Consider the following 17,140-nt stretch of genomic DNA (forward strand, 5'->3'; position numbering starts at 1 on the left):
ATTTTTAAAAAAAAGGAGATAGAACTCATATAAAATTCACTTTTCTGAAGTGTACATTCATGGGTTTTTAAAATATTCACAGAGTTGTGTACTCATCACCACTATCTAATTTTAAAATATTTTCATCTCCCCAAAAGAAACTGTATTCATTATTGATTACTTCCCTTTCCAACTCCTCATTCTCCTTCCCTCTCTCCAGCCCCTGGCAACCACTTATCTTTCTGTTTTTAATGGATTTGCCTATTCTAGATTTTCATATAAGTGGAATCATACAATGTCTGGCCTTTTGTGTCTGTCTTTTTTCACTTAGCATAAGGTTCTCAAGGTTTATCCATATTACATTGTATATCAATACTTCATGTTTAATGGCCAAATAATATTCCATTCAGTGGACAGTGCAGCATTTTATCCATTTATCGATTGTTGGACATTTGAATTATTTCTACTTTTTGACTATTATTAATGTTGCTGTGAACATTCATGTACAAGTTTTTGTGTGAATATATTTTTGTAATTCTTTTGGATTTATGCCTAGAATTGGAATTGCTGGCTCATATGGTAACTATATACTTAACTTTTTTGAGAAATTGCCAAATTATTTTCCAAAATAACTGTACCACTTCATAATCCTACAAGCAATATGTGAGGGTTCCAATTTCTCTGTCCTTGTCAGTAGTTGTTATTATTCGTCTTTTTTGTTGTAGCCATCCCAGTGGGTTTGAAGTGGCATCTCATTGATTAGCATTTCCCTAATGACCTATGAGATTGGGCATCTTTTCATGTGATTATTGGCTAGTTGTGTATTACCTTTGGAGTAATATCTATTCAAATCCTTCATTTTTTAATTGGGTTTTCTGTCTCTTTATTGTTGAGTTGTAAGAGTTCTTTATATATTCTGGATAAAAGTCTCTTATCAGCTGTATGACTTGCTAATATTTCTCCCATTCTCTGTGTTGTTTTTCACTTTTTTGATAATGTCCTCAGCAGTTTTAAATTTTGATGAGGTCCAGTTTATCTAATTTTTCTTTTGTTGCTTGGGCTTTTGGTGTCATAGCCAAGAAATCATTGCTTAATTCAAGGTTGTATAAAGATTTACTACTGCATTTTCTTAAAAGATTTTTATAGTTTTAGCTCTTACATTTAGGTCTGTGATTTTTTTTTTAAAGGTCTTATATATTTATTTTAGAGAGAGAGAGAGTGCATGAGCAGGGGGAGGAGCAGAGGGAAAAGGACAAGCAGACTCCATGCTGAGTGCAGTGCCTGACATGAAGCTTGATCCCAGAATCCTGAGATAATGACCTGAGCCGAAATCAAAAGTCCAATGCTCAACTGACTGAGCCACCCAGGTGCCCCTGTTCACCTCTGAAGCTTTCTGAACCCCTTGTCATATATGGATTTTTCCTTCATGGTAGTTTTATTAGGTATGCATGACTGATAAATCATTGGCCATTGGTGATTGAACTCAATCTCCATTCCTCTTTCTTCCTTGGGTATCACAGATGAGGCTGAAAGTTCAGCCTTCTCTAATTAGGGTTTATTTTTCTCTGGCAGTTAACCCCCATCCTGAAGCTATCTAGGGGTCCTACAAGAGTCACTTCATTAGCATAAACTCAGGTATGATTGGAAGGGGTTTGTCATGAATAACAAAGATGCTTTTTATCACTACTATCCCACAGAAAATTCCAAGGGTTTTAGGAGCTCTGTGCCAGGTACTGGGAACAAAGACCAAAGTATATTTCCTATTATACTAACTAGGAAACTATCTACTAAATAAAGGCTTATTTCTGGGCTCTCAGTTCTATTCCACTGACCCGTATTTGCATGAGTACATATCCCACACTGTCTTGATTACTGTAGCTTTGTTGTAAAGTTTTAAATAGGGATGTGTGAGTCCTCCAACTTTGTTCCTTTTTTCAAGATTTTTTTTTAAACATATTTTTTTTTAATTTTTTTTTTATTTGACAGAGCGAGAGGGATCACAAGTAGGCAGAGGGGCAGACAGAGAGAGAGAGGGAAGCAGGCTTCCCGCGGAGCAGAGAGCCTGATGCGGGGCTCGATCCCAGGACCCTGGGATCTTGACCTGAGCCCAAGGCAGAGGCTTAACCCACTGAGCCACCCAGGCGCCCCAAGATTTTTTTTTTTTTAAGCTTCTCTGGGTTCTTTGCATTTTCAGATGAATGCTGTGATACATTGGTAAATTTCTGCAAAGAAGTCAGCTGGAATTTTGATGGGGATGGTATTGAATCTGTAGATCAACTTGAGTATTGCCATCTTAATGTTAAGTCTTCTAGTCTATGAACATGACTTATCTTTCCATTTGTTTAGATTTTCTTTAATCTCTTTCAATGATGTGAGATTTTCAGTGGACAAGTCAAACTTGTTTTGTTAAGTTTATATCTGAATATTTTGCTCTTTTTGATGCTTTTATAAATGGAATTAAAAAGTTTTTTTTTTCCAGATTGTACATTGCAAGTGTTTAAACATCACCAATTGATTTTGGTATATTGATCTTGTATCTACAGTCTTACTGATGATGACTCTCAGTTTTATTGTTCAGAGTGTTATGTCATCTACCTAACTGCTTTTTCCAGTAGTGTTCCCCTGCCCACCTGCAATTATTTTAAAAAGTAGGTGGATTCACCTAGGATTGAGGTTTTTGCAAGGTAAGGATGTTAAAAGGATAAAGAGGAATTGGAGTTTGGAATATTAGTAAAAGAGTGGTCAAAAAGATAGGCCATGGGATCTAAGTCCATTAAAGGTAGATGAGAAAAGAGAAGGGAAGATAGTTTGCGGGAAAATAAAGAGGTTCATTAAAGTAAATTTGTTTTTTTTTACTTCATTGGTAGCTTGTCTAAACAAGCTGAAAGAATAAGAAGCTGTGGTCAGAGAATGATATATTGGAGTGATTGATTTGAGAGGAGGAGCAGTTCTGGATAATGACCGTGTTTAAGATGTGAGAATAGGTGAATGAAATTGTTTGAAGTAGAAAGCCACTGTAGTTGAATACCTAAGAAATGAAGAGGAGAGGATTTTGAATGGCTTATCTGTATGAATGTTGAAGTAATGGAGATGGTGGCAGAATTTGGAATTGAGAGGAAAAGATTCTTAAGTGACCACATGTTGCTATATGATATATGCCATGAGGAGGGTTACAAAGTGTTATAACTAGTTGGCACAGATACTTCTATAAGAGAACAGAAGAATAATGATGCAGATTTTGGATGAAGACGGCACAGACTCTCAATCCTCAAGTACATTTGGTGTGGAAAAATTAGCAATTTCTACTTAAGTTTTTTAAGAAGCAAGAATTTTTCAGGGCAATGCAATATTTTTGTTAAGACCAGGAAGTAATTGTAGCAATCAGTGAAGAAGTTGAGGACATAGGGGAGTTTATGGAGTGTGAGTTCTAGAGGAACTAGGAAGAATCTGAGGTCCAGAGAATTTAGGTAACTAGCACATGGATAATATTTTTATAGTTCACAAAACTTATTTCAAACTCTAAGTCACACAGCTAGAAAGTGGAGGAGCTCTGGATTTAAACCCAGTTTGTCTGTTTCCAAAGTCCATGCTTTTAACTGATATGACTGCAGATAGCAAGGAGTCATCCTGTGGCGTAAGTTGTTTTTCTTATCCTCAATACCATTTCATAATCAAATTCTACTATATTATTCAAGGCTAATCATCTGCTTTTGAATTTTCTATCTTCATTGATAGGAGGATGCACTGAAGGATAGAACAACCCTACAGTTTGTTCTAAAGTGTATTTCTTGTTCTATAGTGTTTTTAAAGACTCCTGCTTTCTTATATGGAAACATGTCATTAAAAATTAATAGTAAAAATAATTTAGAAAGTGTTCTCTATTTGCACAATACTTGCTTGGATGTCATTTCTTATAGAATTCTGTAAGACTGATCTCTTCTGTCATCCCTAATACTTATTTTGTAAGATACAAATATTACATTAGGACATTTTACTTTTCAAATTTTATTTGTTTTCTGAGAGAGAGAGGGTGAGAGTACACATATCCATATGTGCACAAGCAGGGTTGGAAGGGGCAGAGAGAGAGGGAGAGAGAGAATTTTAAGCAAGCTCCATACCCTACATGGGGCTCAATCTGAGGACCCTGAGATCATGACCTGAGCCTAAATCAAGAGTTGGATGTTTAAACGACTGCGCCGCCTAGGGACCCCTGTATTAGGAACTTTAATGGTCACTTCATATCTTAGGGCTATGGTGAACAAATTAGTTTGATGGGTTGACTTTTGATCAGTTCAATATACTAAATTGCAATTCTAAAGATGGCCTTTGTTTTCTAGAACTTTGCAAAGAAAATACTTCTTTGCAAAGTGTTCTTGACAGTGATACTTATTTAGTATTAGACTAAAATGATTATTGAATAATGTTTGGGAAGTTGCTGCTGTTCCTGACAAGAAGCCACAATACCTGACTACATAGGCCTCTCCATCCAGTTGCCTTTGTATTCTCAAGATGTAGTGGATAGGTCTTCTGAGTGTAAATGATCCAAGAGCCCATGCAGAAGAGACAGTATCTTTTCTGACCTACCCTTGGAAGTCATGCACTTGTACTTCCTCAGTACTCTACTAGTCATGTAATTCTGTCCTGACTCAAAGTCCTAATTTGAAAAGGATGCGACTAGCAGGAGACAGGTCTTGGAGGTTGGCTTCTACAAATGGATTTGAGTTTTCCCTTCTAAAAGTGAAAAGACATAATTCAGTGGTAAATTTGTCAAGTTGTATTTTAGGGGAATGCTTTAATTTTATGTTTGAATAAACCACAATCTATGGGCATTTTTCAAAGGACCGATTTTATGCTAGTTTTTCCCTTTCTAAGCAGCTGTTCAAGGGCAAACTTTTTTTTTTTTTTTTTGCAGATTGTTTAAAATATCTGATAATATACATGAGGGTGTTAACTCTAATGACAGTACAAACTTGGACTCTCCTATTGGCTCAGTGAAAGTTGCCCCAACAGAAATGAACAAAGGGGAATCATGGAAATGTAGTAGTAGTAAACAGAAACGTCAATATTCAGACATTAACATGTTTACAGCAAGCAATACTCTTTCTGCTTCTGAAATCAGGGAAGAGATATTCAAAGCACCAACTTTTGCAGTTGCATCCCAGCCTCATGAAGTTCAAGGTAATTCCTTGCTTTTTTCAGTTGGTTTTATAATAGAACAAACTAGTCTGTATTTCTCAGCATAAGGAAGAATATAAAAATATAAATACAAAAGTAAAGAATACAAAAATGAAAAAAAGAAAAAGTAAATAAAAATAAATACAAAAAATAATAAAAAATGCAGTTTCTGCATTTCTCAATCTATTGCATTTTTAAACTATGGTCTAGGGTGCCTGGCTGGCTCAGTTGGTAGAGCATGTGACTCTTGGAGTAAATGTCATAAGTTCAAGCCCTGTGTTGGGCGTGGAGCCTACTTAAAAAAATAAAAAATGAAATAAACTATGATCTAATATTTAACTGTGCTCTTAATAAAAAGTTATACTAGTTTTATTGAGGCAGTTAGTATGGAAGAGATTAAAAATACCTATATAAATATAGAATTATTTTTAGGAGTAACAGAAAATGATATAGATTCCTTGAAGGCTGTCACAGAAATCCGTATCCTTTATTTTACTATAGTGGCTTTATATTTGAAATCATAATTTGTAAGCATGTTATTTTATTGTGTCTGTGTTTATTTTATTGACAATGAAAAAGAGGGGAAAGTGCATCTTTTGGGCCGTGTAAGAGACCCAGTGTGTGTGAGAATGCTGCTCAAAGTGTGGCAGGCTAGTGCCAGTTTGTGAACTGCTTGTTACGAGCTTGTGACAAGATAAGTATAGAAATGAGATTTGTATTATTGGCTGCATTCTGAGCATGTTTCCTTAGATACAGATCATTTCCTAAGGATAGTATATTGTATAGTATATTGGGATAAACATGGGTAGGGGAAATAAATGAGAATGGGACATTCTGTGGATTGGGTATATTTTTTACAAATCTAGCATTTTTTGAATGAAATTTACAGTTTATACGTATGGTATAATTTACATGTCTGGGCATTTCCAATATAAATATTTTGAGTATATACGTGCATTCTGGAGATAACATCGTCTTTGCTTTTTTGATATCTCATGTATGTCTATAACAGTGTACTTGTTGTTTTTTATTATAATCCAGCAACTGTGACTATTATGTGACCATCCCTATGACCTGTGAACTCCTTGAAGGGAAGGGCCATCCCTTGTTTATCTTCCTATCTCCAAATATACTGAAAGGCAGGTAAAGGAAGTTGTTCTGACAAAAGAGTAGCCATGAGCCAAGATGAGGGTAAAATAGTGTGGAATATATTAGAAAGAACAAGCATTCCAGTTTGGCCGAATAAAAGCTATGATTACAGGGGTAATAGGACATAATGATTGAAAGGTATCCTAGGATCAGGTTATTTAATGCCTTGGATACCAAGGTCAAGAGGTTTTGTTTGTTTGCTTTTTAATTTATTGAACAATGAGGAGAAACCATGCAGTATTTTGAGCAAGTCAAGTTATATCATCAAAATCATGCTTTTGGAATATGGAATTAATGACTCAAAGCTGGGCAAGGCTCCAGACTCCACAAAAGTTATTGTCTAGTTGGCAAAACAGTAAATGAATTCCTCCTGAGCTGGAGGAATCTAGGGGAGAATTATTCTAGTCCAGGGTACTCAGGGGACTGAGTCCATTTTGAGGTATGGTTAGAAAATATTTACCTGACTTGGGATGCCTGGGTGGCTCAGTCAGTTGAGCATCTGTCTTTGGCTTGGGTCATGATCCCAGGGTCCTGGGATTGAGTCCAGCATGGGGCTCCTTGCTCAGTGGAGAATTTGCTTCTCTCTCTCTGCCTGCTTTGCCTGTTTCTGCCTGCAGTTCTCCCTCTCTCTGACAAATAAATAAAACCTCTAAAAAGCATATTTGCCTGACCAATCATGAAAATTTTCCTGCAATGCAGATAACTGAACTAAGTTAGAATGGGGGAAGAGAACAATAAAGGATTATACATGATATATCATAACTTCAGATATAGTCAGCTTTTAGTGTTTCTGTTCAGTATGGTGTCTCAATCCTACTGTGCTTTCTTCTCTCTGGTGATCTAAATATGGTTGGAACATAGGAAATATGTTAGTCTTAAACAGATAAAAGTTAGTTTCATTATGTGTATGATGAGAAAGTCTTCTTATCCTTAGTGCAACTTGCCATAATATGACAGTAACTTTTGAAGCGTTTTAAAGATCTTTTTTTTTTTTTAAAGATTTTTTTATTTATTCATTTGACAGACAGAGATCACAAGTAGGCAGAGAGGCAGGCAGAGAGAGAGGAAGGGAAGCAGGCTCCCTGCTGAGCAGCTGAGCAGAGAGCCCAACGCGGGGCTCGATTCCCGGGCCCCGAGACTATTACCCGAGCCGAAGGCAGAGGCTTTAACCCACTGAGCCACCCAGGCACCCCAAAGAAGTGTTTTAAAGTGTTTTAAAGATATTAATGCTATATTAGCTCAGCTGAAATGTATCTATTGTTTAGGTCTCTGTTAGTTAAAAATACTGCATACTCTTGTTGCATTGATTTGTTGTTCAAAAAATTCATTTGTGGTTAAAATCACAGAACTACTTTTTATTATTTCTACGTATGTATTTAAAGTGGAAGACTAAATGCTTTTCATGATAATTTAAGAGTTTTGGAATTACTAGGACACAGCATATTTTCTAATTCTTTTATAATATTTTACTATATTTGAATCCTTAGGACAAAAAAAGTTTGCTCAGATTGATTTTGCTATAGTAGTCTTACAATTTTCAATTCTGCAGACATTTTCCTACCTGTTATAACATATAATTGCAGTGACACTGCTGAGAGTTTGTTGAACAAAAGGAGAAATTTGATATTAAGTGTTTATAGTAATGATAAATGATGTTAGTAGTTCAGTTTTCTCATGAGCTGGAAAACTAATTCTATACTCTGAATCAAAGATTCATTTTTGTGAATGTAAATTGACGTGGAACTACCTAATGAGAAAAAAACCAGCATGATGGCCCACTTGTGGGCTTGTTACAAATAAATATTTTATCGGAAGAAACATATTTTGAAGGAAAAATGAGATTCTTTCAAAAGCTCGATGGATTGACAAACTCAAAATTACACTTTTGTTTTGGCACAAATATTATGATACTCTGTATAAGTAAAAATAAAATGAAGATTTGTATATTATCTGCTTGATTTAGTTAACTCAAACCTATATTAATTGAGTGCTTACTATGAGCCAGGCACTGTTCTAGGTATTTGGAACATGTCAGTTAAGAAAACAGATAATGAATCCTTGCCTTGAGGGGTTAACATTCATTCTTGGGATGGGGTTGGGAGAGAAGACAGATCTGAACAATTCTAACAGTGTATAAATAAGTCATATAGTATGTTAGAAGGCAATGAGTAATTTGGAAAATGAAAAAGTGGAGTGGAGTAGAGAAGATGAAATTGGGGATGCTGGAATTGAGGGCTCAAGATTAGAATTAAGTAGAGTAATTTGGGTAGGTATTCTTGAGAAGGAGAGATGTAAACAATTGAAGGAAGTGAAAGAGCCAAGGAAATAAGGAGGGAAGCAGTCTAGGCAGAAGGAAGGCCTTAACAACAGGAACATGGCTGGTGTTTTTGAAGAACAGAAAGGAGTCCAATACAGCTAGAAGGGATTAGTCAGAGGCAGAGTAGTAGGACCTGAGATCAGAATCACAAAGATGGAGGGGAGACCAAAGATCATGTAAGGCCTTGTAGTCATATGCTTTGAGAGAAAGTGGGCAAATGAGCAGAGAAGTAATATGTTCTCATTTAACCTTTTAACAAGATCACTTACTACAGTCCATCAATTTTTGTATATATGTTCATAAAAATAAAATTGCTGGAATAACTGTGTATTTGTATTCTCAGATATATTATGTTTTATGTTTCCTAATAGATTATAACAGCCTCCATTGTAAGAACTCTTCTTCTTTATAGCTTCCCACAGCTTTCTAAATCCAGTAATGTATTTTGCATATAGTATTTATTTATTTATTTATTTATTATTTTTATTTTTTAAAGATTTTATTTATTTATTTGACAGATAGAGGTCACAAGTAGGCAGAGAAGCAGGCAGAGAGAGACGGGGAAGCAGGCTCCCTGCCGAGCAGAGAGCCCGATGTGGGGCTCGATCCCAGGATCCTGGGATCATGACCTGAGCCGAAGGCAGAGGCTTTAACCCACTGAGCCACTCAGGCGCCCCTGCATATAGTATTTAATAGATGTAGTTGATAGATGTGACTCAGACTGAGAATACCACGTAAGTACAAGTATCTCCCAAGCTGACAGTAGACTCTCACCTTGGAGAGGGGACAGTTTAGTCTTCATATCTATTAATATTTTTGAGTTTTCTTACAGAGGAAGGACAGTTTAAGTTCTTATAGAGCCAATATGCTGTTAATTGCAATTAAATCCACCACTGAGTACAGCCAAATTATTGAAAACAAAGGGATTCAGGGTTAGGTGACCAGAAACACATCTCAGCTAATGAAAGGCAACTAAAGTTGAAAAGTTAAAACAGTTAAAAGTGAAAAGTGAAAAGTTAAAAAGTGAAATTGAGAACTTTAAAGGAGATATAAAAATTGCCTAGTGAACATGAGTAAGAAAACACCACTCTGCAAAAGATAAAGTGTACACTTATTTTTGATATACTGGCAAATATGCAACTTTCTACATCTTTTCCATCAGATTTAATAGTCAAATTTTAATTGTCAAATTATAACCCTTATATAAACCTTGTTTCTGCACCGGGACATTTTTTTCAGAATATGGACTGTTACTGGGGACTATAATAATTTCTGTTAATTTCTCCCCCCTCCTGACTTTATTGATGTGTAATTGACAAATATATTTAGTTTGTCTAAATTGACAAACTGTTTAGTTTGAAGTAGTACACTTGATATGCTGTATCACATGTATGATATGATAATTTGACATATGTATGGATTATAATAGGTGCCACCATCAAGTTAGTTTCCACCCTCCATCATCTTCCATATTTACTTTTTTGAATTATATAATTCAGTGCTATCAACTCTAGTCATCATGTCATACATTAGAACCTCACCTTACTAATCTTACAGCTGAAAGTTTATACCTTCTTATTAGCCTCTTTCTATTTCTCCCATGTCCCCAGCCCCTGTCAACCACCATTCTACTCTCTGTTTCTATGAGTTTGATCTTTTTGCTTTTTTAAGAGTCCACTTATAAGTGATACTATGCAGTATTTGTCTTTCTCTTTCTGGCTTAATTCGTTTTGCCTAATGGTCTTCAGGTTCATCCAATTTGTCAAAAAAGGCAGAATTCCCTTCCTTTTTAAGGCTGAATAGTATTTTATTGTGTGTGTAGGCATGTGTGTATAAGTGTGTGATATGTATATTTATTATGTATATATATATTATATATGTACATCACATTTTTTTTATCCATTTGTCTCTTTGCAGACACTTAAGATTATTTCCAAATCTTGGTTATTATGAATAATGCTGCAGTGAACATGGGATTACAGTTTTCTGTTTGAGATACTGATTTTGCTTTGAATATGTGCCCTAAGGGCACCTGGGTGGCTCAGTCTGTTAAGTGTCTGACTCTTGATTTCATCTCAGGTCTTAATCTTAGGGTTGTGAGTTCAAGCCCCACATTGAATGTGTACCCAAAAGTGAAATTGCTGGATCATAAGATAGTTCTATTTTTAATTTTTGAAGGAACCTCAATATTGTTTTCCATAGTGGCTGTACCCCTTTACATTCCTATCTACAGTGTACAGGTGTTCTCTTTTCTCCACATCCTCACTGGATTATTTTTTGTCTTTTTGGTAAATGGCATCCTAATAGGTGTGAGGTGATCTCTCATTGTGGTTTCAATTTGCATTTCCCTGATGATTTGTGATGTTGAGCACTTTTTATTTACTTTTGGCCATTTGTGTCTTCATTTGTGTCTTCTTTGGAAAATTGTTCAGGCCTTTGCCCATTTTTAAATTAGGTTATTTGTTTTTTGCTATTGAGTTGTATGAGTTCTTGTGTATTTTGGATACTAACCCCTTATCATACATATGGTTTACAAATATTTTATCCATAGGCTGCTTTTTCATTTTATTGATGGTTTCCTCTGCTGTGCAGAAGCTTTTTAGTTTGAAGTAGTATACTTGTTTATTTTCACATTTGTTGCCTTTGCCTTTGGTTTTAAATCTAAAAAAAAATTGCTAAGACTAGTGTAGGGAAGTTTATTCCCTATGTTTTCTTCTAGGAGTTTTAGGATTTCAGGTCTTATATTCAATTGGTTAATTCACTTTGAATTGATTTTTGTATATAGTGTAAGGGATCCAGTTTTATTCTTTTGTGTGTGGATATCCAGTTTTTCCAATACTTTTTATTGAAGAGGTTATCTTTTCCCACTTCTTGGCTCCTTTGTTGAAAATTTATTGATCATATATGCACAGATTTATTTCTAGCCTATCTATTCTGTCTCATTGATCTAGCTGTCTGGTTTTTATGCCCATACCATCCAGTTTTTGATTACTGTAGCTTCGTAATACAGTTTGAAATCAGCAAGTATGATGCCTCTGGCTTTGTTCTTTCTCAAGATTGCTTCGGCCATTTGGGGTCTTGTGTAACTCCATATGAATTTTAGGATTTTTTTTTATATTTCTCTAAAAAATGCAGTTGGAATTTTGATAAGGATTGAATTGAATCTGTAGATTGCTTTGGCAGTTTACAGTTTAGCAATATCAGTTCTTGAATCCTTGAACATGGAATATCCTTCCATTTATTTGTGTCTTCAGTTTCTTTCATCACTGTTTTATAGTTAATGGTTAAATTTATTCATAAGTATTTTATTTTTAATGCTATTGTCAATGGGATGGTTAGCTTTATTCCTTAGTATTTTATTTTTTGATGCTATTGTAAATAGGATTGTTTTCTTCATTTCTTTTTGATATTTTGTTGTTAGTGCACGGAAATGCAACTGATTTTTGTATATTGATTTTGTACCCTGCAACCTTACTGAATTTGTTTATTCTAACAGTTTTATAGTGGCGTCTCTAGTTTTTTCTATATATAATATGATGTCATCTCTGAATAGAGACCGCTTTACTTCTTCTTTTCAATTTGGATACCTTTTATATCTCTTTCTTGCCTAATTTCTCTGGTTAGGATTTCCACGACTATTAAAAGTAGTGAAAGTGGGCATCCTTGTCTCTTTCCTAATCTTAGACAAAAGCTTTCATCTTTTTGCCATTGAATATGATGTTAGCTGTGGGCTTGTCATAAATGGCTTTTATTATATTGAAGGACATTCCTTCTTTAGCCAGTTTCTGGAGCGTTTTTATCTTGAAAGGATACTGTATTTGTTAAATGCTTTTTCTACATCTATTGAGATGACCATATGATTTTTCTTTTAAGATTTTATTTACTTAGAGAGAGAGAGAAAGCACAAGCAGGGTGAAGGGCAGAAGGAGAAGCAGACTCCCCACTGAGCAGGGAGCCCGATATGGAACTTGATCCTAGGACTCCAGGATCATGACCTGAGCCAGAGGCAGATGCTTAACAAGCTAAGCCACCCAGGTGCCCCGATCATACGATTTTTATCTTTAACTTTTTTTTTTTTTTTTTTTTTTAAGTAAGCTCTGTGCCCAATGTGGGGCTTGAACTCATGACCCTAAGATCAGGAGTCACATGCTCTTCTGACTGAGCCAGCTGGGCACTCCTGATCTTTAACTTTCTAATGTGGGCGTATCATGTTGATTTATTTGTGGACATTGAACTTCTTTCTATTCCAGAAATAAATTCCATTTGATCATGTGGTTGTGACCCTTTTAATACACTGTTGAATTTGGTTTGTTAATATTTTGTAGAGGATTTTTGCATCTATATTCACTAGGAATATTGGCCTGTAATTTTCTTTTTATTGTAGTATCCTTACCTGGCTTTGGTATCAGTGTAAGCTAAGCCCCTTAAGCTATCTTCTTTTTTTTTTTTTTTTCATTCTTTTTTCATTTTGCTCCTCTGACCGGATTAATTCCATTGCCCTGTCTTTGAGTTCATTGATTCTTTCTTCTGTTTGATCTGTCTGATGTTGAATCCTTGTGATTTCTGTTTGGTACTTTTTTTATATCTTCTGTGACTTTGTTGAAATTCTTACTTTGTTTATGCATTGCTTTCCTGACCTTGGTGAGCATTTTTATGTATTCTCTTAAATTACTGGATAAATCACTTATCTCTGTTTTGTTAAGTTTGGTTTCTGGAGATTTATCTTGTTCTTTTATATGGAACATATTCCCATTCCTTCGTTTTCCTTAACCCCTATGCTGGTTTTTACACATTTGATAAAATATCCACCTCTCCCAATATTGACAGGCTGTTCTTAGGAGATGAGCCTCATCAATTAACTTAACCCAAACTCATAGTTCCCTTTCAAACCTTTCTGATTGCCCAACTCACTGTCTTTGTTCTTAGTGGCTTCTAGTAGTTGAGCTAAAATGTATCAGTGTCCCAAAGGGGAGGGTTGTAATTAGCACCTAGGTGCAGGCTGATTGAAAGCCAGAACCTGAGGTAGTAGCGAGAAAGTAGAAACTGGAAATGAACATTTTTGCTGCTCCCTCTGCACTGAGTATATCTGCAGAGGAAGAGGAGTTGTTCCTGTGCCCATTTAAGAACTGCTTATTTGTTTGCTATAGTCCTGTGGGTCTCATGGTTGCAAACCCTGTTGGCTTACAGAGTTGGGTGTTGGGGGCTTATCCTGTGGGTGGGAGCCTTAAAGGTTGGGGCTCTAGATGTGTGATCCAAAGTCTTTGCTGGGAGAAGCTGGGAGTTGGGAGTTCCTTTCTGTTTGTATGGTGCTTTGCCAAAGATGGGAGTTAGGGTAAGAGTTGTCTCAGCCTTTCCTACCCATTTCATTGTGGGCATTTTCATTCACCCAGTGTGTAGGAGTCACTTAACTAATTTCTGGATTTTTCTTAGAATTGCTCCATGTGTAACTATATGTTTGGTGCATCTGTGGGAGGAGGGAAGGTTCAGGAGCCTCTTTTGTTGCCATATTAGTCACTCCCTCTATATCTATTAATTCCTTTCTTATGATGTTAAAACAGCAAGTATTAAAGCCTCATCATTAAATATTATCAAAGTTAATATTGATTAATTGAATTTTTATATTAAAAGTAACCAATTAATTAGTTAATTAAAAGTAAAGAATTCTTAAAAATTCTGAAATATTTGACTCCTTAATGCTATTCTAAGCGGCAAAATTTAGAAGTGTTTTCAAGGAATTCCCATATTTCAACTATATACAATCCAAAGCCTTTGATGATGTAAGTATTTTATTATGATTTTTATTTATCTGCCTCTTCTTATTTTATTGTGTACTCTCTAAGGGCAAGGACTAGATCACATTCTTCTTTATGTTTCCAGTGCCATGCTCAGTGACTGGTACACTATAGGGACTCAAAAAATGTTTGCTAAATGAATGTATGTGACTTTCATAGATGGGGTTTGTTTATACTTATTAAATTTATAAAATTTCTCTGGAAGCTAAAGAAATTATTTTCTTCTAGGTCTAACATATTATTTTCACAAATAAAACATAATGATAAATTATTTAATAATGGTGTTTTTTTTGGGAGGGTGTGGATGTAGAGTAGGGTTAGAATTTTAGTAAGTTTAGAGGTAAAAATAATTTGAATTATTATTCCAGAGAGTCTTTCTTACATATTTTCTAACAAATTGAGAGTGTGAATGAAAAATTCTATATATTCCATGATTGATTAAATTTTATTTTTTAGCTTCTTTACACAGATAGGAATTTTGTGATTTGTGCTCCAACTGGTTCTGGGAAAACTGTAGTGTTTGAACTAGCTATAACAAGATTATTAATGGAAGTCCCATTGCCATGGTCAAATATTAAAATTGTTTACAGTAAGTATTATATAAGAGTAATTAATTATAATAATGAAAAACCACTGAGGCAAAAGTAAGAAATAAAGTTCAAGCCATAAGAATTAATATTCGGTTTGCCACACATTTTTAATGAAAACCTGTCACATTTGCTCTTGTCTGTTACATTAAATTCCAAACACATTTTCCCACAGTTGTAAATAAAAATTAATATTTGAATTGAGAGTTTGACCTTTACATGTTTTTTTTTTCTCCTTTTGATCTTTTTTTTAATTTAATTTTTTGTCAGTGTTCCAAGATTCTTTATGCAACACACCCAGTGCTCCAGACAACATGTGTTTATTTTTTAAAGGACAACAAGAACAATAAATTCAAACATTTTGAAATTCTAAAAAATTTCCTTAGGAACCTGAACTCTTTGTTCTTAGATATATGTGTGTGTGTGTGTGTATTTAAAATTTTTCATCAAAGTAATTTATGTACATGGTTAAAAAAGATAGATTATTACAAAAAGTCTTACAATGAAAAGCATAATCTCCTACCTTACCTCTCTCTGCTCTTAGTTACAATTCCCTGAACAATTACTTGTTTTTCTATTTTTAGTACAGCCTGGTGATTATATCTCTAAATAATATGCTTATATTGTTAACTCTTTCAATTTATAAGTACTAGGCAACACCTCGATGTTTGATCTTAATTTTATTAACCAATGTTTGTGGAAGCAATTTGAAAATTGCACTGACATTCAAAATAAATATCTTATATTGTTATAGTGGCACCAATAAAAGCCCTGTGTAGTCAGCGTTTTGATGATTGGAAAGAAAAATTTGGACCAATAGGATTGAATTGTAAAGAACTCACTGGAGATACAGTAATGGATGACCTATTTGAGATTCAGCATGCCCATATTATTATGACAACTCCAGTAGGTGTTATTTATACTCAGTTATTTCCTTGGTTTATTAGAAAATGTTTCTCTTCACCATGAATAAAAATTAAGAGAAAATACAAAGTATAAGAAAATATATGCAATGTAAAAAAGAAACAAACATAAAAAATACTACTATTCAGGTTATATAAAGAATACTTACTTATCTGTAAGTAAAAGACAAACTACCAAATGGGCAAAATAGACAAAATATATGAATAGGTAATTTGTTATTGAGGATAATTTGCAATCATATTTTTTGCTTGTATTCTTTTATCCAAGTATTATGTATTACAGAGGGAGGACCTTAGTAGGGCTTTAAAAAGGTACTTAAACTATAATTTTGTATATTTTTGGTTATGTAAAAAATAAATGGGGGGTTAGTTTTTTAAGCACTTATAAGACTATCAAAATTCTTTAAAGTGTTTTTAATCTTTAAATCTTTTTCAGGATACTTTTAAGACATAAAATATTGCCCATCCTTTGTATCAGGTTAAGATTTTTATTGATGTCTTAATAATATTTATTATAATTTCTTATGTTAAACCACTTGCATTTTTTCTTTAGGAAAAATGGGATAGCATGACTAGAAAATGGAGAGACAACTCTTTGGTCAAGCTGGTTAGACTCTTTCTCATTGATGAGGTAGTGAACAACATTACTTCAACTTATTTTCAGAGATAAGCATAAAATGATGACTAGGATGGATAGAAAGAAATAAGACATTTTCAACCAAACTCTGTTTTGTCCCTTCAAGTAGAAAGTAGAAAGTCTTATTTTCTTAAGAGTGTTAATATTATTATGGATTTTAATCAATTAAATAGTTTTTTTATTTTTATAGTTAATCATTTTTTTCTTGGTTTCTTTCTTAGGTACATGTTATAAAAGATGAAAATCGTGGACCAACTCTTGAAGTTGTAGTTAGCAGAATGAAAACTGTACAGTCTTTATCTCCTGCTTCTGAAAATAGTGGCATAATTATTCCAATGAGATTTGTAGCTGTATCTGCAACAATTCCAAATGCTGAGGATGTAAGTTAGAATTTTAGTCTATCGGACTTTTTTATGACTCGTGAAATATTTTGTCATTTTAATCTTAAGGGGAAGTGAGGGTTTTTTCCTACAAATCCCATAAATGATTTAGTAGGAAAGTATGTTGTAGAAAGTTATAGTCAGATCTCATAGGTATGGCAGTATTAAGCCTTAATATTTGGTTGATTTGGTTTAATGAAA

At 34.4% G+C, this 17,140-nt stretch overlaps 1 protein-coding gene across 10 annotated transcripts in view; it reads left to right on the forward strand.

Moving 5' to 3' along the window:
• Positions 1-17,140, forward strand: part of HFM1 (helicase for meiosis 1) — a 117,149-nt gene that overhangs the window by 11,594 nt on the left and 88,415 nt on the right. For 7 of the 10 annotated variants that reach the window (XR_007126832.1, XM_047727317.1, XM_047727319.1 and 4 more), the window contains 7 exons: positions 4,892-5,157; positions 5,587-5,634; positions 14,327-14,397; positions 14,869-15,001; positions 15,754-15,905; positions 16,476-16,553; positions 16,781-16,939. Coding sequence is in view for 9 of the 10 variants with exons in the window: in XM_047727317.1 (XP_047583273.1) it covers positions 4,892-5,157; positions 5,587-5,634; positions 14,327-14,397; positions 14,869-15,001; positions 15,754-15,905; positions 16,476-16,553; positions 16,781-16,939 (907 nt within the window). In the remaining variant the exon portion in view is untranslated. Of the gene's footprint in view, positions 1-4,891; positions 5,158-5,586; positions 5,635-14,326; positions 14,398-14,868; positions 15,002-15,753; positions 15,906-16,475; positions 16,554-16,780; positions 16,940-17,140 lie in introns of those variants that run through there. The other 3 variants (XM_047727321.1, XM_047727322.1, XM_047727320.1) reach the window with 3 other exon arrangements.

The sequence above is a fragment of the Lutra lutra genome, chromosome 4 (genome assembly GCF_902655055.1).
Source record: "Lutra lutra chromosome 4, mLutLut1.2, whole genome shotgun sequence".
In the NCBI taxonomy this organism is placed as follows: Eukaryota; Metazoa; Chordata; class Mammalia; order Carnivora; family Mustelidae; genus Lutra; species Lutra lutra.